We start from the raw sequence: 25,604 nt of genomic DNA on the forward strand, positions 1-25,604 counted from the left end.
TTAGTAACCACTTCAATAAATGCAAAGTTCCCAGTACATATCATTTTCATATGACACATGGTAAAGTGGTGAGGAGAAGCGTACTGAAATCCACTTACATCCAACCTGCTTTTAAATTGACAACATATCACATCTCTGGTAAGACTATTGCAACACATTCAGTCAAAAAAGAGTGATGAGCTTTCTGTCTTTACAATCATTGGCAGGTATGTGAGCTCCATCAGTGCTTCAGTGGACATGTAGTGCACAATATCTCTTCTTCGTCTGTTGTAATGAAGAAGACATTTCCTACTAACTACTGTAGCTGCTCCTTATCAATTTCCTCTGAAGAGTCTTAATTGTGTTTCTAGGGTGTTCAAAAATGTGTTATATCAGTACGTTTAATAAAAAAAGAGAACATAACAAGTCAAAAATGAAGTTCGTGGTTTAATATGCTCTTATCAGTTTTGCACATCTCTCAAGTAAAACATTCAAATGATGAGTGGAAAGATTAAGTATAAATGCATAAAGACAACGACTTTGAAATCCATCACAGATTGGCACATTCAATACAATCCCCATTTAAAGAAAAAAACAGTTACTCAGGACACACACATAAACTCAGTTTGGCATTTTTGAATGAGACAGAGGGCGCAGCCTTTGATGTCTTCCTGGAAGTCTCAAGATGCCGGGGCATGTTCAGGAAAAAATTATGACGTTTAGTGTCACTCAACCAAAATCAGATAACAGTGGCCAAGAGGAATTATACGCATTTTTATTTCTCTTTTTTTAGGTAGGTGTAATTTTTCCCTTTAAAAGCTCTCCTGAATGTTGCATTCTGGGATGTTTCTCAAGCATGTAGCAGCAGAGGGCCACATTAAAAGATTTTAAGAGGTCTTTGGGAAATTGGCTTTTCTCACTTCAAACTCTGTGACTAATACATTTTCCAAAATGTACTATAAATCAATCGTTCTCATGGTTATTATCACCAACTTTGCACCTCCGTGAGTCAACCCCGCCTTGTCTTGGCTTGTCAACACAGATGCAGAGATAACGATCAAGGAGGAGGTGATGTGAACTGATTGCTATGCATGCACACCCTACTTTACATTAAGACCAGACAGTCTAAACAACTCTCTTGGCAAGGCTAAAAACAAGAGCAAAATTGAAGTTAAAACCAGTTAAATTTATGTTAAGGGTATTTCTGTAGCAACAGGTTTCGTTTGCATACAATTACATTCAAATGGAAAAGTACAGACTTTGACAGAATATCTACAGATTTCACAAATTCACGCCCAAAGATTACGCTCAGCCAACATATGCACTGGCAAATGTACAAATATATATCAAAATACTTCATTAAAAGTGTATTCCTAAAAAAAATGTATAATGAGACAAAGAGTACAAAAATGTACTTAAAATTAAGTAAAGATACTTTTCATAATTTTGTCATAGTTTTACTTCACCACCCCTAATTGGCTGCATTTTAAACTAACTATAGACATTTACTGTTTGTAGAAATATTTTCACTGTTTAGTTTTTTTTACAGACTGTCATTCCATTTAGGCAGTTAGATATGTGTTATTGCTCATCAAGGAACATTTACAAATGAGATAAACGAGTAGTCTTTCACATGTGACTGGTAGTCACAGTATATACGTACAGTATGTATCTTATGCTAAAGCCCACCAATCACTCTTATCATTGCTTATATCTAAGTATAAAAAAGGTAAAATAGTACAAATCCAGTCACCATCTAAACTTTTTAAACTCAGATCATCAAACACTGTATTCAGTAGAAAATCTAACAACGGTCACATGATCCTTGTTTCATGGAATGATTAAAAGATACACTTCCTGGATTTAAATGTTCGTCATGTTTAAATGGGTATCTGTACACATAAAAATGCAGCCATTGTGGTATATCACTTCCCCAATGATCCAGTCGGATTAGTGCATAATTGCAATCAAAAACTATCGTTAATTGCTTGTGACAAAAAACAAAAAACAATAAACAATCATTTAAGTACCCTTTTAAAGTTGTATATTTTTTGTTTGCATTGAGTGGTTACAGATCTCTGCCAGGGTCTTGAACCGTGGCCCTACGTCATCCAGAAATTGCAGTCCGTCCTCCAGGTTGTCGACTGACAGTTTATCCAGTGATTGGCATGTACTGCCCTGCCCTTCAAAGGCAAAGGTGAAGGGTTGGTACTCTACTTGGTCTTCAAGCTTCGTATCAGCCACAATCTGCCTCTGTGGGATTTGGAAATACCATAAAATTGTTATTCCATGAAATCTTAAAAACACAATTCTTGGCACTAAATAGTTCATCACTTAAGTTGTTTGCAGAAGATGAACATTAATGATCTTATTTCGTGACCATCAATGTGAGATGTGAGAAAATACCTCCTTAATCAGGCATTCAAGGCGCTGCTGGGCCAGTAGATTTGCAGAACGGTGGGAATACATCTCGCCCTGATGGAGAGGAGGCTTGTGAGCTTCTATAGTCATTATGTAATGTCTATACATGTGACTATAATTTCAGACTTCACAAACTGTTTCTTTGGGTATTTGCTTTGCCTAATTGTCAAAAACCACAGTGTGACTGAAGTGCGGTACTTACTTGGTAGCTGTTCATCCTATTAAATGTCCTTGTTCCATACTGAAGAAATAAAAGAAAACAGTTTAAAATGTGTTAGTTTAGTCCTATACCCTCACTTGTCAATATCTTACAGATGATTTACTTGTAGAAATGCAATTTTCAAAATAAAAGCTCTAACACCATCTTGTTAAGATGACTGTGAAAACTCAGTAGGCATTCACAGTGCAGGGATGATTGACCTTACAGATGCAATATCAGAAGACATTCATTAAAAAATGTCAAATGAAGCAGAAACATTTTTTTAATGCTGCCATAATCACTCACGGTGGAATAGTCCTCGTGGCTTCTTTGAGACGCTCTTTGGTGATGCAAGCTCATTGTGCCCATTTGGTTCATTTGGTTCATTTGGTTCATCTTAAAGTTAGGCAAAATTAGGGTTTCAGAGCTTAGTAGAGGACAAACATCCATACTTTGTCAGATTTATTTGCAATATTACATATGAATCTGTTGTTTCCAATCTTAAGAGTTACCAAAATTAAATGTTTATATATTCGTTTTTTGTAGAATTATGTAATTATGTAATACAAAAAATTTGTTTTTTGTTTTTTGAGTGTTTTACCTTGTCAGACAAAAATAAAAAGTTGGTAGTACCGTATTTAAATACTTATTACTCACCGTGTTAAACTGTGTGTTGAATGTATCCACATTCTGCTGTGTTACTAAGGACATCTCAGGCACCTTGTTGAGCAAAACAAGTTAATAAAGCATACAGTTGAGCCTTTCACATGATTTAGCAGAGTATTTAGTATTTAACAAAGCATTCTGTGATGGAAAGTTTTGTCTTGGCCACTTAATTAAACCAAAAATGCTGAGAGTCGCAAAAGTTTCTCCTGGCCGAAGTGTACAGACTGGTCGTCTGCTCCAAAAAAGATTAACATCGACCTTAACAATGTTTTGTCTATCAAAATTGTAAGAATCAATCATTATTCTTACATCATCTTCATTTATGCCTTAAAAGTATGATGCTTCCTTTGCTTCATTGTAATTCTGAATCGAGACACCTGATGTATGATCTGACCCGATTGCATGCAACTGTTTAATTAAATCTACTGAAATCTGGCTTATCTCTCAAGTCTTATTCTTGGTGATTTAGACACAGTTTCAGTTTAACTATTCCTTTAGTTAGCAAGAACATATTAAAGATCATTTAATAGGTTTTCCCACAACACATTCCACAATTAGATGTGGTAGAGAATAGATAGATAGAGAATAAATGCCTATTCATCAGAGCATTTGTCCACAATCCCAATGGAGTGAATATGAATCGATTGAGTTCATGCTGACTTGGTTGACACACATTCCAGCTCTACACATCTGTCCTTTGGGTCAAATGTATTTGTGTTTTTTAATTGATTTCCCCACATTTAAATCTGAATGTACATTTCAGCATGTTCTGCCAACTGCTTAGTCAGTTCTCACAAAATACACAGCATTCTTTTCTTCCTTTCTTTAAGTCACACAAGTGTCTCATGCTGGAAATATTGGATGATTGCCTTTCTACAACAAGGACCACACCCTTCTTATTGAGAATTGCCTACCGGTATATTGCCTATATTGTCACTAGAAGTTGTTAATGTTTTTTGAAAAAAAAAAAACAATTGATAGTAAAAATGGCCGAGAGAAGCAAGAGTAGCTGCTATGCTGCTTAAGCAGACACCAATAGGTGTCCCCAGCAGGGATTTCTATGACAGCAACAGGTTCATCAACTCTTTGGTCTTTCTTACTGTGCATGCACACACACTGCTTCTTCTTGATGGTATTTTTTTTTAAAAGTACATATAGAGCTGTTTGTAAGTGGAAGGGGTGCGTGCTTGGCTGTATACTGCAACGATTATACTTCATGGGTTTAGTAACATTCAGTCAGTTCATCAACCACTTACATCTGCCTGCCTACCGCACATCTGTAGTTCACATGATTTAGTGTTTTTGTATATCATTAGTAAATATGTTCTGATGAGGACTAAGCTGTCCACCTTGTCTTCTTTGTGTTAGGTCATGCTTCTTTCAGTCCATTCTTTGAGCCACTTGCTACATAATCCTTTGCAAACACTGCAGGCCTTGTGTATTTTTTTTTTCATAAAGGTGTACCCACTAACCACCACCTTACACTGCAATCCTCTGTCATCATTGTTTCCACAGAAAAAAACATAGATGGATTATAGTTGTCATTCACTCTTTCAGGGGATTATCTTACAGTAACAGAATGACAAAAGATATTTATGCAACGTTTTGCTGTAAAAGCCTGTGAGAGTCTCGGTTTTAGTCCTGGAATGTTAAGATGCTGTCTTTTTACACCTTTTGTACAGAGGAAGGAACCCAAGAATTTATTGCTTAACTGGTCACTCTGAATGAGTCTATACACAGTTTATGACCATCAAGTATGATTAGCAGTAATCCTTTTGAACTTGTTGAAGATACATAAGTATACGCATCCCACTGTACCCTGAACATCCGTAGTGCTCCAAAAAGCTTGTGACTTCTGTCAGTCTGTCAGTGGTTAAGTGCTATATTATTTCAACGGGGAGGTTTAAAGTTCAGATATCTTTACTCAGGTATTACCTGCAAAACAGAAACAGCAATAAATGTGATTGACTTTGTTTTTCCATGATGACAGGTTCTGGGTTCTGGTTGTAATTACTGCTGAAGACCATCAATGAAATGCCCCAACTGCTGAGGTGAAGTGCACTGCTCTGTGTTGTCTATGTTTGTAGGCAAGGTAGCAACACAGAAGGTGGATAGTAGGAGCTGTTTTAACGTTTAAAGATGTGAATACTTAAAATAAAAAAATGTTAAAAAAGATTCTCAGTTCCACAGTAACGGTAACAGGCAGTAATCTGGCTCATGAATTGATTGTCTGTTTCTGAGAGGTACAGCTGTTTTGAACTTTTTAGGGGCTTTAAATATACATGATTTTGGGTCTCCAATTTGGTAAATCCTGTGGAATATTTCACCCGTCTCAACCCAGACGCCCTTCAGCTATTTTTTAACCATCACCCTCAACAATCAACAATTAACCTCAAATGGCAGAATGGTTTCCGCTGCAAGGATGGCACACTTCGAAATGGGTTTTCATACAGTCAGTGTTCAACATTCGCTTCGTCCTACATGTTAAATATCTGTTAAATAAATGGGTTTTGTGACTGAAAGCAGTATTTGACACATCAAATGCATGATGTAAAAATATCCTGGACAAGAAGGGGAGTGAGATATGAGAAGAGATGCAAGTACCTGTGGGAAGCTCTGCTTGAAGCCATCTACCACTGTTTTAGTCGTAATGGGTGTCAATGCAGTGGGCTCAGTCTGAAAAAAGTGAGATGAGAGAAAATAAATGTTGAACTTTAAGGTATAATGCCCTTTTATTCCAGTTTATTTGAAGAAACACATCACAACAAACCTACCTTGCATGGAACACCACCTCCTTCTTCATTGTACTTGATGAGTGTTTGGTGACCCTCATCCTTGTCTATGTCTATGTATGTAAATTTCTTCTTTCCACAGTAACAAGAAAAAACGAGGAGTAATACTGCAGACACATCATACCACAGAGGACAGAGTTTACATATATATTCAAAAAATCCACCTTTACATCGACAAATCAGTTGAAACTATATCCTCTAATTTTCAAGTCCTATGTAAATATCATGTTATTGAGTGTAAATGTATGATTAACATTGTGATTTTCTTTAAAAGACCAGGCGTTTGTCCATGAAATTCCTTTCACAACACATTTGTAACCCCTTAAAGCCTGACAAATTAATGAATAGTCATCATTTTTGATTGTAATTTATGAATTCATCCACTCATCCATTCCTTAAATGTGCGTTTTCCTTATTCCAAAAGTATCTAATTATGGTCCGATGAGTATTCTTCTATTTCTGTTTTTATTTTGTTCCTTTTATTTCATTTATTGGTTGGGTTTCAAATTGTAATTCATATTTCAGCAACTGATCGGTGCATCCTGCAAAATAAAATCAAAGCAAATTCCCCTGCATAGTGATTATGATAATGACTCAGGTTCCGACTGGAATGGAATTATATCTACATGAAAAGTCAATGTTTATCAAAATGTGAAATGGATAAATCAGGCTATGTGATTGTCTTCTGCCAAAGTTATGTATGTGTTTACTGATTCCTGTACTCACTCAGAAATAAAAGCAGTCCAGCAATAATCAGTCCAATGCCAGCAGGTCCAATGTTGTATGAAAGTGGCTTTTTGCCACGACAAACATTGTCGTCCTCACAGTCACACAACACCACATGCACCGTCTCACGTCCGATCACGTTTTGCTGATCCTGAATCATCAGCGGCACGGAGTAGTTATCGTAGGGAAGTGACTCCAGGAGGACGAGCCCAGCTTCTTCACCTGAAGGATAAAGTCAAATGTGGATCAATGTTTCAAATGAAGCTATTTGTTTTATTAATGAGGAGTACTAGGAATGTACTTACCAAAGTAAGGGTCTAGTTTCCAATGCTGCTTCAGATTTTCATCGTCCAGCGAGAAAGCAAAGGGTCCCCTGTAAGGATCTGCATCAACGTCTTGTGCAGACAGGATGATTTTATTTGCACTGTTTCCACACATAATCAAGCTGTTGTTGACCAGCTTAGGGGAGTTGTCATTGATGTCCTTGAGGTGGATTTTGATGGTGGATGTACTTGTGGCTTTAGGCTCACCTGGAACACAACAGCAAAGAGCAAGTCATTTTTTTCATTAAAATATAAGCAACAGTTTGAATTTGATTGCAGTATACTGTAAAGTTTTTTTTTTCCTACCATTATCTATGGCAACGATGACTAATTTGTAAACGTTGTCATCGTCCACAAAAGGTGACTCTCTGTCCATCTTCTGAACTGTTGTGATTTTTCCAGTTTTTTCATCAATGGTGACCCAGCCAGCTGGATCATCTATCAGCTTAAAGCTGGTCACAGTTGGAAATATCAGTAGGTATTTCAGAATACCATGAAAACAAGTATTAAAACCAATATATATATATAATATGCATTTCATTTCATTAATGATGATAAGTTGATGTGACACTGAACATTTTGTAAATTCTGTGCGCAGTGCTGCAACAAGAGCAGTCTTAACCTCCATACATCTGCCAAGGCCGAATAATTAAAATGGGTTTCAATTATAATTTGAAAATATTTGTGAGGCCATGATGTGGAATGCCAGATTTTGTATTGGAAAACTTAAGAAAACTGATTAAAATAAAAATGGTAGCATTTATAACATTTTTATGCACATCTGTCAATGGCTTTTTTTAGTTTTTTCAGCAGGCAAGTTCACAAATAATAGCTGATAATACCTGATATCATACCTGATTTCTGTGGAATCGACATCAGTAACCTTTGGTGTGAACAGCTCTTGTCCTGGCTCTGTTTCCTCCTTGTGGTACACATCAGCCGTCACCACTTCAAACGTAGGGGGGTCATTGGTATCAATCATTTTGACTGTGATATTCATTGAGTCTGGAACTGGAAGTTCTTTTTCATCGCGAGTCAATTTTCCATCTTTACAAATGGATAATGATTCAACGTTCTTTACTCCAATCTGCAGGTTGACCAGAGCCGTTATGTCATAATTCTTTTCCTGGGAAAAAGATACACAATAAAACTTGAGAACAGTATAATTTCATATGGTGTTTATGATATTTGTGATAAAATATTGTTGGACTTGTAGTTGTGTCCGCATTGATTGGATACTTTCCATCAGTGTGAGAATAACAGATACCTTGACAACACTCAAAATACCCTCATTTGTTTTTGGGTCAGTTTCTATATTGAAGATTTGGTCTTCATTCCCACTGATGAAGTAGTACTCGGCACGCCAGCCATCAGTGTTAGGAGTGTCTTTGTCCTCTACTGCAACCCTCAACAGATCCTTTTTAGTCAGCATTTCCTCAATCTCAACTTGGGGCTAAAATCCGAAAGAAATGTCATAAGACAGAAATGTTACAAATTTCACAGCATCAATTATTCAATTGAAGAAGTTATACTATATATTAGCATTTATAGCAGTCCTTGCCTGGTTCTCTAGTTTCTTGAAGCTTGGTGGATGACTGTTTGTATCAACAACATTGAGGGTAACAGCAATAGTAGAGGAAAGGGGTGGTTTTCCTTTATCTTTTGCTTCAGCAACAATTGTGTAGCTTTTTGCTTTCTGAAATATATTAAAAAAAAGATATTTGAGAGGTTTTCCAAAACTGAAATGTCTCTGCTTAAGAAAAATAGATTTGGGGGTCTCACATCGTAATCAAAACATCCTGTAAATTTGAGTCGGCCCATTCTGTTATCAATCTGATCCATAACAATCGGGGGCTCTTTTGGGGTCTGTGATACCACACTCATGGTGAATGTAGAATTGTTCGTTTTTTCCTTATCAATGTCTGTAGCCTCCAGCTGCACATCCAGGTACCCTTCAAGAGGAGAGGACACCAGTATGTCAGTATGTTAAAAAAAAGTATATACTGTATTTTATTAGTCTACTGGGTGGTGGAGCTCCACTCCAGACAGGAAACATGCAACCTGCACTTAACTGAGTACCTTTCTCTTACAAGTTACCCCAAACCTAACCACTTAACAGTTCAGGTCACATGTTTCCAGTCTGAAGAAGAGTTCCACTTAACTTTGCCTGCCCTAGGCAAAGAACCCATACAGAATGATACAGAACAGGAAAGAAAAACCAAAGTGTACAAGCCATCCACAATAAAAGAGACCAGTAAGTCTTTCCAATTTACCACCGCAGCCATAGCTATGGTGGGAGTAGTTAATTCGACTTATATGGAAATAAATACAGTATGTGTCACCCGGATTAGAATTAAAAATGCAACTGAAAATGTAATGTTGTATTTCGAAACGTCATGTGGAGTTAAAGCATCCGTCCAGTGTGAGAAAATATCTGCAAGTCCTTGAAAATAAAAAAAAAGTCATCAGGAAAGACCAAGAAGACCCAACAGCCCCAAACGACCCCAGTCACACCTGCAGCCTTCAGGGGTTTGATTTACCAGCAACAGGTAGACACACTGATAATGGACTACATTGTTGTAGATTTACAGTCTCTGAGTAAAGTTGAAAAGCCACTAGGACAATACATGATTGTAGACAGCAGGGGTCTTCAACCCTGGTCCCCGGGACCCCTGTCCTGCATGTTTTAGATGTTTCCTTGCATCATCACACCTGATTCTAATTAATGGCCGTCATCCAGGTCTGCACAAGTCTGTTAATGACAGTCATTTTTATCAAGGCGCTGAAGCAGGGAAACATCTAAAACATGCAGGACAGGGATCCTGAGGACCAGGGTTGAAGACCACTACAACAGTTTTAGGATAGGGTGGCGTTTCATTCGTACTTCTCACCTAAAAATATTGAAATGAACTCAATTTGAATTAGTTCAAAATGAAAATGGTGAACTATGAACGTGAACTGTTCATTTTTAAACAATGTGAACTGAACTTTGAACTAGTTCATGAAAAGTATGAACTTGCACAACACTGGTGAGGAGTTCGGTCACCCGGGAGGAGCTCGGAGTCGAGCCGCTGCTCCTTCACATTGAGAGGAGTCAGCTGAGGTGGCTTGGGCATCTGTACCGGATCCTCCTGGACGCCTCCCTAGGGAGGAGACCCCGGGGAAGACCCAAGACACGCTGCAGAGACTATGTCTCTTGGCTGGCCTGGGAACGCCTCGGATTCCCCTCGGAAGAGCTGGAGGACGTTAACGGATGAGCAGAAAAAAATGGATGGATGGATGGATGGATGGATGGATGGATGGATGGATGGATGGATGGATGGATGGATGGATGGATGGATGGATGGATGGATGGATGGATGGATGGATGGATGGATGGATGGATGGTGGCATTTTTAATTCAAATCCTGGTGACATATTTACTTCCATAGACTTATACCGGTACCTAAAGCTAAATTTAACAATGCATGTAAAAGACCTGCACTCTTCATTGCTCCCATGACATTGACATGTCATAAAATTTTGATTAAAAAAAAATATACCTACCCTCCTCTGCATTTTCGTTCACATTGGCTTGCTTTGGAGCCCTGATGAATCGCGGTGGATTATCATTTATGTCCTTTATTTCTACATCAAAGGATAATTCCCTGTCCATCTTTGCGTTGGTTTTTTGGTCGTAGACGTCAAATTTGATCTGTGAATTAAAATATAAAGTTAAGCATTTTCCAGAAGTTACAAACATCAAGCTCTTATTTTGAAAAGGATAAGTAATCTCATATTTTCTCACATGGTATAAGTTCTTCTTTTCTCTGTCGATAGGTGCGTGTACGAAAACATCTCCAGTTGTTTTGTTGACGGAAAATAGTCCCTCATCTACACCATCTCCAGATATCCTAAACTCATGTTCTACCCCTTCAGTCTTGTCGTTAAACATCTGCAAAACACATAAACATGAGCTGTTAACTTTTGCATATTTAACCTTTAAAAAATAGTGAGCTGCCACACTGACTGATAATAAGTAAGTGCAAAAAGTTCTAAGATTTGTTCACCGTAGAAATTTTGAATGGGTATTTCACTTTCATTTCCTCTTCTAGTTCAATGGTAGACAGGACCCATCTTCTTTTTGAACGCACCAAGAGATCCTGAGCAAGCGAGAATGTGGAACAGATGTGCACATATTAAGGTATTATTTCACAAGACACAACTTCGAAGAAGAATGCAAAAGACATTAAAGACATACCCGTTTCTCACGATTGTTGCTCCTGTCACCATGACACGAAGCCAGGGCTGCTATTGCAACCTATATGCAAAAGGAAAACAGGACAGTTAAACCATTCCAGTCATCACCAGGAATTTTTAAAGATGCTTTTATTTTACAATATCATGTTGTAATCATTGTTCAATTACACATTGTCTATGTAAGGTTTAATTAATTGCAAATGTACAAGCAGCCAAGAGTTCTTGATTCATTTAACCTGAGCGTCATCACTGATAGGGGGAAATTACATCAAGTTTAATTAAATATTCTGATTTCTTCTTCTTTTTTCTTGTTTTAAGACAGCATATAATGCATTATGCAATAAATGGAAGTAGCAGGAGAATGATACTAGAGTTTTATCACAGTACAAACAAAAAGTAGTAATTATTATCACAGCTATCATATCTAAGAAATTTGTAATCAATATCAAGGGATGTGGGTCAGTATAGTTAAGGTTGGGATATTGTTTTTTTTTTTTAGTTTGATAGACAGCAATAGTGGTAAGAAGGCAGAAGCACGAGAAGGAATCATGGCTGGAGAATCCGTAAGATTAGGGGTGCTGGAGTCTAACCCATGATAGAATTATATCACAGTTAGACTCCGGCACCCCTGAACCACCCTGAACTCCCCATACTCAGTTGTTTGACAGGATTTTGATCAGAATTACACAATTTCCACCCCTGATCACAGATGTTTTTTTTTTATGTAAACATGCTAAAGCACCAACACTCTTGTTGGTCTAGTTCTGCAGCTGTGGTTAACCCTTTACAAGGCAAGTGACTATATTTGGTCACTTCAGCAGAAGTCTATGCTTATTACAAAAAAAAGTTACAATGTTATTAGAGGTCCTTTTAAATTCTCCAATAACCCTTTAGAGTTGACATTTTTAAAGGGTTTAAGTAGTGGCTCCAGCAACTGACAGCATCAGATAAGTGTGTGGATGTATGCACGCTATGCTGTGGTGCAGCCATGGGTGTGCCAGTGCCACCCACAGAGGCAACATGACACACCCACAAATTTGATGCACCCTTTGTTTTTGTGTTACTAATATCTTGGACTCGATCAATCAATCAGTTTGTGTAAATTTGCTGCCAGGCTATGCGTTGTGACGTGTGGGCGTATTGCCACAAGGCATTTTGGACTTGGTTTGGAGGAGTCATCAAACTGAAAGTGGATGGGGGACATCCGTTCATTCACTTCCATTAGTAAAGTCTTAGACTCCCAAGATGTTTTCCCCAACATTGAACTGTTTGCTTCGTATTCTGATATCATGGCCTGTTACAAGTTGCTCTGTGCAGCGCGTTCTTTCAATTGTAAACAGGATTAAATCCATCAGAGCTACGATGCACACAGAGAGACTGAATAGGATCTCTGTGCTCATGTTTCAAAAAGAGCTCGCTGAGATGCTGGACCCTGATGAAATAAGAAACGTGTTCAAGGCCAAGCTTCGCCGTCTTGTCCTTTAAAATAAGAGCTGCGCAGTACGCACAGGTACGCAGCAACATCGTTGTCTTTTACTCTGCTGGTTGCTGTGCAACACGAAACCATCAGGCCAAGCTGGTACATTATCATATGATGAATGCCCAACAGTTGTGTTCAGATGGATAAATAACGTTGTTGATCTTGCTTAATGTGGATACCAGGTTATGGCTCTATAAGAGCATGATTGTACACATGAGTGTTTTATATTTTACTATGTTCATGTCATTGCTGTAAGCCTATGTTTTTGTGATGTTTTTTTAAGAACCCATATAAAGTGTTTTTTTTTTAATTACTTTGTTATAGATTTGATTGAGCAGTCACATGTTTAGACCTGCTGCAAACTACTGCTGACTTTTCAGCGTTACATATACATTCGTATGTTCATACAGGCTTGCCAAAAATGATGCGGTTGTTAAACCCAAGTTATTATGTGAAGCCTGTCTGGTGCTGGTTCAAGGCCTATGGCTTGTTAAAAGACACATGGTTTGTTATTACTGATGAGAATGTTTTGTAGAGTAAATAATGTTGGAATGAAAAGAAAAACCGGCTTTTTAGCGTTTGTTAAAACATTAAAAACACAGAGTGTATTTTCAACACTAAGTTTGTTGAAAATAAATGTGGCACACCCAGTCTTTGCTGGAGCACACCCAATGTCTTTTTCCTGCCTACGCTACTGACAGAAGGTGATTTGATAATTTCTGTTACCCACTTGAATATGACACTGATGAAGGAGATGTCAAGACTATTAAGAAGCAGTTTTACGATACTTCAGAGATACATGAACATCTGTACTCTAAAGTGGAGTATACATTGTAGCAGACTATAACAGTTCCATCATGCTCAGTTTGGGCCTCTCTGTGTGTGCTTGTTAACATTTACAGAAAAAGATCTTCCACAAACTAGTTATTAGGCCTGGATTCCCACAGCAGTCCCAAATATATGTAATCTCAGTAAAGAAGAACTATTAAAAAATATTGCAATAATCCCTCATGAATAGAGAGGGAGTAATATAAAAAGTAATATGACATTAGGGTGTACTGTATCATCTGAAAAATGGAAGTACACTATATTTTACCTTGTCTTTGTTTCTGATTTAAACTTTATCTCTACACACATTTGAGCACCACCACAGATGGAGAAGGTAGGCCACATGATAGAGCTGTAGTCAGATTCAACCACTGACACCAAAAATATCCAGCTGAACAAGACAGATAATGAATTTGTAAATGCAGTTTATTCAAATTACTCTTTTCAAAGATCAACATATGGCTCGAATAGCATCACAGGGTTTCAGCATAGACTATATATAACAATGGACATAGACTGGTAGCCAGGGGCTAATTTGTGCCGGATCCTGCCGGAACAGGATCCGGCACCTCTTGATTTTGGCCTCCCTGTGTTCCGGGACTTATTTGGGCAGATCCGGCACCTCTCGTATACATATAAAACAATAATAATATAAAAAAGTGTAACTTTTTAAATAACTGCGTTATTTTGGGGTTTATGCAGCCGCGTCTCTCTGCCTGCAGTCACTGCACTGTGTCCAGCAATGTCCCGCCCACAGCACCATCTGATTGGTTACACACAGAGACAGGCACGGGAAACAGCCAATCAGCGGTGAAGGCTGTGCATGCTCTGTGCTCACACAAACAGAGGAGCGGAGAATAAGTTTAGCCGGGTAGAGAAGCTCCGGAGAGGATATCTATGTTTCCAAGGTAAGTTAAGGCAGCAGACACCCTATTATTGTTATTCTAGCTTTCCAAAGTGCACCAGATTGATGCATTTAAATGCATTATGCTCAAAAAATTTCCCGGGGGGGAACGCACCCCCCCGAACCAACTCAGCTGATCCAGCCTGGGACGTACCCCAGAAATCCCTGCTCCCAAAGCGGCTGGGAACCTGGACAATTTAGTCAGACGGACCCCGCTTTGGGAACCAGGAAGTAGGCTGGAGCAGCGTGCATCACCGCAGCTTTAACCGGGGAATCTGACCGGTTCCAACCGGCCGGGACCGCAGGAACCCGCCTGGACTGGTAGCAGGGACTCCCGGGGACCGACCAGCGGAATTTCAGCCGGATCTGCCCGGCGGATGCTGCACGCTGGCGCCGCAACCCCACGGCGGGCGCCCGGCGCACAGATCGGCTCCGGGGCGCATCCTCTGCGCATCGCCCGTTAACGGTGATCAAACCGACAGATTTGGCTGAAAATCTCGGAGGGTGAAGCTGATCCGACCTGGGACGGACCCCCGAGGACCCAGCTCCCAAACCACCCGGGAACCTGGATGATTTAACCCGGATCCGCGGCGCAGCGTCCGACTGGCTCAAGGAAGGACCACTCCAGCCAGCGGAGAGAGCTGGTTGTGGGCGTGGTTTCAGCAGCGGAGGCCGAACCTCTGCGCCTAGGGTGACGTCACCCTAGGCGCAGAGGTTCGGCAGACTTTTATTATTTCGCAGATTTTAATCGGCTCAAAAAAAATCACGTGACACTGGGGGATTCTGTCCGGCGGGGGTCAGAGACCTTGCAGAAATTCATGGGATTTTGTCTCCCCTGTGCTGGCAGGGTGAGGGGAGACCACTTTATATATGTTAAAACAAGAAAAAACGTGTTTTTCATAATAGGTCCCCTTTAAGTCCTTTAAGTCCTAGAGAAAGGATCAAAGCCAGGAAGGCAGTGAAACTCAGGTAATAGCCCAGTTAGTCAACTAAAGCTTATATTCACAGGCTGCTATGCCCTTTAGACGGAAGATTCAGCCACTACCCTGCAGAGATTTATGAAATTTTGTGGTGGCTGGATTGCTGGATTGCGATGTACCAAGAGAAGTATCATGTATTTTTATATTACCTTACTTAAGATTACTTTCACCAGTTTAAAGGTGGTTGCACTCCTTAGCGTTATTTCAATCTCAAAGTTAAGTTTGACTAGAGCTCTGCTTTTAAGAAAGCTTTTGAGGAAATTAGGGTCTTTTCATTTGCAAGTAGAGGCTAGCAAGCTGAGACTGTTTTGCCTCAGGAGGGGATTGAGGTGAATGTCGTGTCAGGTTTCTTTTTTCTTTTTTTCCCTCCGGCCCACCATTTTGGCTCTTTGCCTTTTTCTCAGGAAGACTGGGTGGATCATTTGAGATTCCACCTAAACGAAACTATGGGCGTGGGTAAGGTTATAAAAGCCAGCTTTAGGCATTCTTCCTTTTTTAACATGAATTTAACTAAATTTAACAACAGATGTTTGTTTTTTGCTTTGGATCTTTATACATTTATACAGTATCCAGGTACTGACATCCTGCATTTTCACATTCCTCCTTAGTTCTTTTTTATTATGCATCTAAATACATTGGTGGGGACTCCTGTCTTTTTGTCATTTTAATATAAATAAAATCTATTATTATTATTATTATTATTATTATTATTATTATTATTATTATTATTATTATTATTATTATTATTATTAATAACCATTGTCACATTTCTAACAACCTGTAATGGACTGGCGGCCAGCCATAAACCCCACCCCACCCCCCACAGACCCTCAGAACCCTGAATGGGACATGAGCGCATATAACTAATGGATAGATAGAAATTTATAACAACCTGTTGCATGAATTTCACTGGTAGAAGACCAGGTGGCATAAGTGCAAACAAGTGGGGAATATTTGAAGAGGGAACTCATTTTAATGACATTATGAGTTTCATATTTAGTTAAAAAACGGTCTTAGTTACACTGTAGCAAAGCATGGGCACATGTATTTAAATAAGGGTCATCAAAAGGTAGATGTTATCTGTAGATGTTATTGTCACATTGTCTGGTACAGGCAGAATTATTACGTCCTTGTCGGAAATCTTTTTTCTTTTTTTTTAGAATACAGAGCACAAACTTTTTTAAGTCACTGTAAGTGAGGGTAGTCACGGTCCAGCATGGCCGTGTGTCAGCTGCCATGGCCGAAGTAGCATACGCGATCATGAACATACATGAAAGTACTGGGATGTTTAGGGGCTGTTTGGTCAGTGTGAGAGAATGAAAAAAACAAGCAAAAAAAGGAATCCATCCATTTTCTACACCCGCTTTATCCTTTACAGGGTCACGGGGGTCTGCTGGAGCCTATCACAGCTCATTACAGACGAGAGGCAGGGGTTCGCCAGTCAATCTCAGGGCCACACAACCAAGTATTCTCACACTCACACCTACTTTTTAAGAATCATCCAGGGATTAAAGTTCTCCGTCTCTAGACGGATATCCGTCAGTTGGAAAATGAGGAAAAAAAAAACAAAAAAACATTTGCACGTACGTTTTGTTGTGGTATAGTTTAGACTATCCAATGAAATCATGTTGGGCATCAAACTGACGCTGTTGTAACCCAATAAAGCTAGCCAGAGCCTTGGTATTAGCCAATCAGAAACAGAGGAGGGCGGGTTCCCCCCTGCTCCTCAGAGAAGACCCGACTTGTAACTTTGCAGAGACTAGGGGAATGGGTTACATGAGTGGAATTAACGAATATGTAATATGTGGATTCATTTTACCAACTCAAAATGGAGAGCAGATGGATAACGTCATCTGAGAGCAGCTTTTTCGGTAAGTGTCTATTCGCTGCTTATTAACTAGGCCTGTGTTGAAAAAAAAAGATTTTCCGATACTAAATGGATTCTCGAAATCGATTTGTATGTCTAAAGATTGATTATTTTTCATCATTAGATTTTCGCCAGGTGAACTTTAATCCCAGTAGTCACGTCATTTAATTCACACATGCGCGTGGTGTGAAACTATCAAACAATGAACACGGCGTCAAAGAGCAGCGGTAGCGTTAACAAAGAGCTGGTTTTTAAAACTCCCGAACTAAATGACTTTTTTTTTTTAGAAAATGCTCCAAGAGGGGTCACTAAGAGCCGGGGACACTGCGCGCTTCTCCGCCCCCGCTGCCCTCGTGAACAAAACAAACATGTCGAAGTGGCCGCCTGAGAAATCAGCTCAGAAGCTACAGAACGACCGTACAGACTCCGTACAGACAGCGGGCTGAGCAAGACTGTTAAGGCTGGAAGTTACTTGCTGTTTGAGCCTGTGTTTATGCTGTCATATGCGTTAATGTCCGTTCGCGCAGACAAGCTGCTGCGTTAAGAAACGGATCTCGCTCCCGCTCAACCTGCACACGAGGAGAGCGCGTCATGCTGTAATACAAAATTATGATTCCACCTATTACAGACGTCGCCGTTAAAGTACATGATCTTTCTTTGCACGTATCCTTCCATCTCCAGTCAACTGTGTGCTGTCAAAACTTGCAGATCATTGAATCGCCAGACACATTACACACAGACACGGACACACTCATACACACACCCAACCGTGCACAACCAGTGTTCAGTGTTTTGGATGTTTAATGGGGCAGTAGCTCAGCAGGTCGTCCAATGATCGGAAGGTCGGCGGTTCCAATCCCGCTCTGTCCCAGTTTGCTGTCGTAGTGTCCTTGGTCAAGACACCTTACCCACCTTGCCCCGTGTGAATGTGTTTGAATGTGTATGAATGTTGGTGGTGGTCGGAGGGGCCGTTTGGTGCGATATGGCAGCCACGCTTCCGTCAGTCTGCCCCAGGGCAGCTGTGGCTACAAATGTAGCTTACCACCACCAGTGAGAATGTGTATGAATGAATAATGATCTCTGTAAAGCGCTCTGGGTGCCTTGAAGGGCGCTATATAAATCCAAGTCATTATTATTAATCTTAAATTTCAAAATGGTATATAAGTTCAATGAAGTTCATATTATCTATATTTACTAGAGCTTGTTAGGTTTCTTCTGTTATCAGACACACGGTTTGTCATGACAGACCTGAAAAATGCCTGATGCTTCATGGCAAGCTGTGTTTCTGGTGACAGAATAAATTAGACAAACTAAAACGATTTGTTTACTGCATGAGCTGTTGCAATTTCCTTCTTTTTTGCACTTTAAATGGATTTTGAAAGACCCATTTGAGTTATTTATTTTTTAGTTATTTTACAATAATTATTGTGAAATTATTATGTCTTATAATCCAGGCAACACCTCAAAAAACATTTTTAATAACACTAACCCACATCAATATCGGATCGAATCGGATTGAATCAAATGGTGATAAACAGAAAACAGAAGGGCTAATACAGCATTTAACTTTTTTACTTGCAACCTTTGGGAAGTGACAGCACGGCAGAAAAGGGCCATTCTTAAAGTGTGATGCAGCGCATAAATGGCGGGGGAATATGAACTAGCTTGAAAAAATGTTTTCAGTCAAAAATATTTTTTTTGCTTTAATCCCTGATCCTCAATTAACCTACTATGTATGTTTTTGGACTGTGGGAGGAAGCCGGAGTACCCGGAGAGAACACACGCAAACACAGGGAGAACATGCAAACTCCACACAGAAACCTGGAACCTTCTTGCTGTGAGGCAACAGTGCTAACCACTTAGCCACCGTGCTGCCTTCCTTCAGAGTCAAGTGGAACAACTACATATGTCCTAATTCACACCAACAGTAGTTATTTGGATAGGATAAGCGCTAAAGGGTATGGAAAAACAGCAACGTGCTTGTGAAAACAAAAAGGCATACGCATCACTAAACCTGACACAATCTAATGCAATGACTATAGCAAATGCATGCCCCAGTAAACCTAAAGGTCCTATTACAAAGAGCGTTGCTGCGGTCCATGGAGGTAACACTGTCATCTGCCAAGCAGAACATCAGCAGTATGAGCCCTGCCCCTCTGCAGTGCAATTAATGTGTGCACCGAACTGACCCTCGTACAGCTCCAAATATATTATAGATAGCAACAATGTATAGACTAAAACAGGAAGTGTTGTATAAATGTGTGTGCAACTGTGGCTAGCAGTACACAAGCTTTTTGAGTTGCAACACGACATAAAAGCAGTATATAAACACAGTCCGTTCACCGTTTAAAGAAATATCGACACTTATTATAATGCATATAGTCGTTGCACTGGTACTTCCTTTTAGACTTTTTAAACCTACTGCAGTAAATGCTTCATAGAATTTTGTTTTCACCATTCAAAGTTTCATATTTCTCAACATTCCCACTTCACGGCTCAGCACCATGGGTGCCCGACCCCGAGCCTTCAGTTGCTCGGCACCCAGACTCTGGAACTCCCACATAAAACAGACAGACTCCATCACAACATTCAAAACCCAACTAACTTGAGAATAAACTTGAGAATAAAAAAAATTGCTTACCAGCAGAAGCAGAGGAATGATTGTCATCGTGCTTCACAAAGTTTAGTGTCCTCTGCGAGAATGTTCCCAGAGACAGCTCAGGTAAGCACCCAGAGAGAACAAGCCCACACTACCTGTAGGCGTCCAATCAGCTGTCTTTGTTGTAAACAAAGTGCTTTTTGTTCATGCAATTTTTATATAGCACTACCACGTGTTAAAAGGAATAATTCTGCATACAGATTTTTTCTAAGACTAGATCCATTGCGTTTTTAATTTCTATATGTTTCCTTTTTACTATGCTATGTAAATAAGTATTTGTTTTTCAGAGGGAATTCTTTACTGCCTGGGCGGGCTCAAACGTAGGGCTTGTCTCAGGTGTGCACCCTCCAGGCCTGTGGCTCAGGTTACCGTGTTACCATCACAAACATGAAGCTCAAATGCATAGGTTCTGTAATTAAAAGGAAAACATATCGAAATAACATTGAAATAGCATTCTAAATCAACTATTATACCATACTGAACTTTTAAGTCACATACATTTGGTACATGATGTTCTTTTTCCACATACATTGTACATGTCCTGGTAAAAAGGCTGTTTTTGTTTGATACTTTTTATTTTGTCTTTTTCAAGTTTCACAGAAAGGAAAGAGAAAAAAATAATGAAAATAAATAAAAAATAAAAAATAATAGTAACAATTATAACATCAAAACTTCCTGGGGGAGATGTAGTATTTTGCAATTCTTTTCTTTACGTTCTTTAAGGGCATGGCTGGGATTTTATCTTAAATGTAGACCATTTTTGGCACTTTTGAGCAAAATCCATTCCGCTAATTCTCAAACAAAATTTTTCCATGGCGTATATTTCTTCAACAATATGTAGCCATTGTCTCAGTCCTGGGGGATCACTTCTCATCCAGAGTCTTGTCAGGGCCTTCTTAGCAACAACAGTCAATATTTTGAAGAGGTAGATGTCTCTCTTTTCAATTACATCAGAAGGCATAAGTCCCAGATATACAGTCCTTGGGTCTTTAGGTATTCTTAGATTTAGAATTTCCTCCATTGTTTGGATAACATTATGCCAGAATAATTGTATTTTTGGACATGTCCAAAAGATATGAGAGTGATTGGCTACTACATGATCACACCCTCGCCAACAATTCTGTTGTTGTTGTGTTTGTTTAATGTGTGGAGTGATAAAAAAGCGTATGAGATTTTTCCATCCGAATTCTTGCCATCTTCACGAACTAGTTGAAGATTGCTGTGTGTTGCACATGGAAAGCCAATCACTCTCTGACAATACAACATTGAATTATTGTTCCCATTTTGATTTGATATATAATGAGTTTCTTCCATTACTTTTTTGGAGACAGCTATAAAGTTTTGATACAGTCTTTGAGGGGGTTCTTTTATATGCGCCCATAGAAAAATACAATTATCTCATTAGTCTCCGCTGATAAGTACCTATTCACTTCCTTGTCATAAAAGTTACGTAGCTGTAAATAACGGTACAGATCTCTGTTTTCAAGTTTAAACTCCCGTTTGAGTTTATCAAAGTTCTTAAAGGTTTTTCCTTCCACAAGTGTACATATTGCTGTTATGCCCCTCTCTGACCACGTAATAAACGTGTCATCTAATAACTTGGGGCAAAAGTCGGGTGAATGAGAGGGCCATATCAATAATTTACTTCCCATTACAATGTCATATTGTCTAAAAGCGCCTCACTTTGTTCTGGTAAAACTGGTGTGTTAGTGACACTTGTGATCATTCTTCATCAACTCTCAGAGATGTACGTTTGACCCTTTGCATGCAAAGATAATCAAATGCCCTGTCTAGCCATTTGTCCAGTCTTTATTATTTCCAAGTTATTATTTTCAGTCTTACACAGGTATCACAGTCATCCAGTTGATCAGATGTTTTTAAAGGTATATATTTTTCCACAAAATTATGTCAAAAGTAGGATCTGGAAAAACCCATCCATGCTTTTATTTCATGTAATGCATCCAATAAGAGTGTTAGACATCTACAAGTCATTTAAAATGCTGCAGCAAGAAAACTGACAAACACCGCTTGAATGGTACTTAGATCTTTACACCAGTGTCCAGTTAAACAAGGAATTCGGTTTCAAGCTTTTCTTATCTTCTGTAAATCTCTGACTGGTCATGGCTCAAATGATATCAGCCACGTGTTTTCTGCATATGATACCTAGACAGAGGTAGGAACTAACAAACTACAAATAATTTGTTACTACTTAAGTAGATATTTCTTGTATCAAATCAAATCGTCGGGTCGTTGGCCTGAGGGGTGAGGGCCTCCTGGCCGCGTGTCCGGCCCGGACCGGGTGGCCGGGGATTGCCTGGGTCGCGGTCCGCCGCTGCGGGATCCCTGGCTGCTTCTTTCCGCGCCGTGGGGGCCCCGCCCGCGGGCCCCCTCGGCCGCCGCCGGGTGGGGGGGGGGCCTCGCAGGCGGTGGGTTGCCTCCCTCCTACTTCTCCCCTCTGTGGGGTTGCCGGTGGCCTGGGTTCCGGGCTCTTCCTTGTCGGCCTCTGGTCTCGCGGGTGGCGGGTTTGCTCCCCCCCCTCCCCCACTATAGATACACTTCAGGTGGAGCTTTGTTTGGTTTATTACACACACACACACACACACACACACACACACACACACACACACACACACACACACACACACACACACACACACACACACACATACACACATATAGTCATTTAGTCACATGCATACACACACGCACACACACACACACACACATGCATGATCATATACATACACACACACACACATAGACATACACACTGGCTTGTTCACCTGCATGCTGGCTCTCTAGTTTTTGGGTTTAGGTAGCGGTAGCGATAGCTTAGCTCAGACTGCGATCAGATCTCAAGATTTAGGTCAATTGCTGTTCGTGTTTTGGATGGCTCCGTGCCGGTTTCGTGCTTTGTTTGTGGTTTTTTGTTGCAGATTTCCAGTGCTTGACGTGTGTCTCCGTGTGTTCCTGCTTCCTGGATTGGCAGTGGATGTCGTCACCCCCCCCCCCAAAAAAAAAAAAAAAAAAAAAAAAAAAAACACTGGGTTTGTATGTGTATATTTATGTATGTGTACGCATATGTGTGCGTATATATGTGTATATATTACATATAGTAATAATGCACATATATACACTTTTGGTTTCTACCGTCATGGTATCAATCAATAATATGTGTGCAGACAAGGTAAAAAAAAAAAAAAAAAAAAAAAAAAAAATCAAATCAAATCAAACTTTATTTATAAAGCACCTTTCATACATAAAATGCAACACAAAGTGCTTTACATAAAACAAATACAAACATAAAACGTATTAATGCCCTGTCCCCCTCCCCCCTCCCCGCACACACACAGACAGACACAAGCACACCACAATTCACCCAAGTTACACACACAGACACACACGCAGACACACAGTGTAGACATGGCTTAGCGCTGACGATCCAGGTGAGGAAACGGTAACAGGGAGACCATCCACGCCAGGAGGTCTCATATCCCGCAGCTACAAGGGTTTCCTCCACAGAGACCATCCCGGCCCGGACGGATAGAGGAGTCCACACCACAGCGGTGAAGCCGTGGTGCAGAGCTCCACAACCATCCAGGCCAGAACCACCCCCAGGACGACCCTCTGCAGGCCAGAGCCACTCCCAACATGGAGGCTCCATTGTATCTGTACTTTACTTGAGTATTTATTTTTTGAATTAATTTTATTTTTTTATGTTAGAATATCATAAATGCAGTAGTCTTATCATACATTTTTATTTCCGTGAACACTAGTTGTTGTCCAGACAATGTGAAAACATTCTTGAGAAATGAGCAGGAGTGCACTCCCTCTTGATTCAGCCCCAGGCCAAGTTGAACTTGTTTAGTTTCTCATGCGGTGACGCTTTTTACAACACGATCTCTTTCTAGTCGATCCAAGAGTTTGTTACCTCATTATTTGCCATGTGATTAAAGAAAAATAATCCTTTCATTTTGTTCTTTTATCTTGCTTAAAAAGGCAAGTTTGAGGTTCAAGCATTTTAAAGCGACACTACGTAACTTTTCCACCTTAATATAATATTTCCAGAGTCATTGTGATGGTACATCAACCTTCCAACTTCCAGGTTTAATGACACCTCTGTCATGGTCTGAGGGGTCTGTATCGCCTTCACTGGCACTATGTAACTTTGAGGAGCATGGTAGGAACCCTTCCACACTACTGGTAAAGCACTACCGCTTTTGTCCAAAGGAGACGCCAAACTCAACAAAAGCTGAAAGTTACGTTGTGCTGCTTTAAACTGGGCTGAGTGGTTAGGGACAGGACATGGCAGCAAAAATGTAGATGATTACTTAGCACCACTTACAATACATATCAATAAAAACCTTCTAGGTTATGACTTTTTGACATTAGTTTGAGGAAAATTTTACTGATTACAAAGTATGATGAAAGTTTAAGGTGGTAATAATTAATTAATAATTAATCATTATTTTATTTTGACTTCTGATACATTTATAGCCCCTCAGTGATTCATAACGTACTTTTAACTGAACTGAGTTTAATAAAACTGAAAAAACAGAAAAAATGAACAGTTATCCTCGTTTGACAAGCACATTAACATCAGAGTAAATGTGATAAGTGCTGTTTTTTATAAAAGAGCGTGATGCAGAAAGGATACTTTTGGAAATGTAGAACTAGTGCCATTAAATACAAAACACTCATCATCAAAAACGCATCATCAAGGACAGCATCAGTTAAGCAGATGGTGAAGTGGAATTAGCTGTTATGGTCCTGAACTCCTAATTTATCTGTTAGTTAACTCCCAAAACGAGGCCCCAGTGTTTTACCTTGCTTCTTACATGGAAGCCATATGTCCAGAAGTCAATTTCCACATTAACCCCTAAAATCCTGTTTTACTTGTATTCTACTTGACACACTCTGTTGTCACAAGCAAAGCTTGCTGTGTTTCTGTATCTGCAGCTGGGCGATGAGAGAGACACAGTGATAGCCATGATAGGAGATGAAGTACATTAAGGCTGAGTGATGTATATTTTCTCTGGCTGAGAAAGTGAGGTTATAGCACAAACTTGCTTTCACACCTGCACCAACAGCTTCTTTCAATTCCACAATAATAGGCACATTTTGAGGTTTTCTTGGGAGTGGCTCGAAAGTGCACGGCTCTTTCAAATTCCAAAACACATTGGTTACGTACTGGGTTTCGGTTTGTTTGCTTGTTCTTTATTTTTTTCTTTCATTTGTTTCCTTAAAATCTATTTGCTCTATTTCAACCCTTATGCTGGCTCCAAACACACAGGCTGAGAAAACACCTGCAGTGTTTTATATTTTCCTCAAAAGTGATTAAAATTACAAGGAGTTTTAATCTATATAAATTAATATGTTGTCGGGCTATATCAGGCTCTGAGGGCACATAAGCTACAGTATGTTAACAGCTCTAAAAGTTAGTTCTCATCCAATTCTTCTTAATAACTGACATATTTGAAGAAAGCAAATCTAACCTTTGAAATACCAACAAATTTGTTTTATTTATGTATTAGGTTAAGG

At 39.6% G+C, this 25,604-nt stretch overlaps 1 protein-coding gene across 1 annotated transcript; it reads right to left on the reverse strand.

The window, feature by feature from the left end:
• Positions 1–408: 408 nt before the first annotated feature.
• Positions 409–20,150, reverse strand: cdh26.1 (cadherin 26, tandem duplicate 1). The gene is made up of 19 exons (XM_061735799.1): positions 20,046–20,150; positions 11,347–11,406; positions 11,156–11,248; positions 10,894–11,040; positions 10,653–10,800; positions 8,889–9,058; positions 8,668–8,802; positions 8,374–8,559; positions 7,961–8,232; positions 7,413–7,558; positions 7,089–7,313; positions 6,784–7,005; positions 6,040–6,164; positions 5,870–5,941; positions 3,257–3,319; positions 2,906–2,995; positions 2,603–2,641; positions 2,386–2,454; positions 409–2,232 (listed from the first exon to the last, which is right to left on the reverse strand). Exons 1-19 carry the CDS (start codon positions 20,070–20,072, stop codon positions 2,014–2,016), a joined length of 2,508 nt encoding a protein of 835 aa, XP_061591783.1. The 5' UTR covers positions 20,073–20,150; the 3' UTR covers positions 409–2,013.
• Between the last annotated feature and the right edge of the window lie 5,454 nt (positions 20,151–25,604).

Source organism: Cololabis saira, chromosome 12 (genome assembly GCF_033807715.1).
Source record: "Cololabis saira isolate AMF1-May2022 chromosome 12, fColSai1.1, whole genome shotgun sequence".
In the NCBI taxonomy this organism is placed as follows: Eukaryota; Metazoa; Chordata; class Actinopteri; order Beloniformes; family Belonidae; genus Cololabis; species Cololabis saira.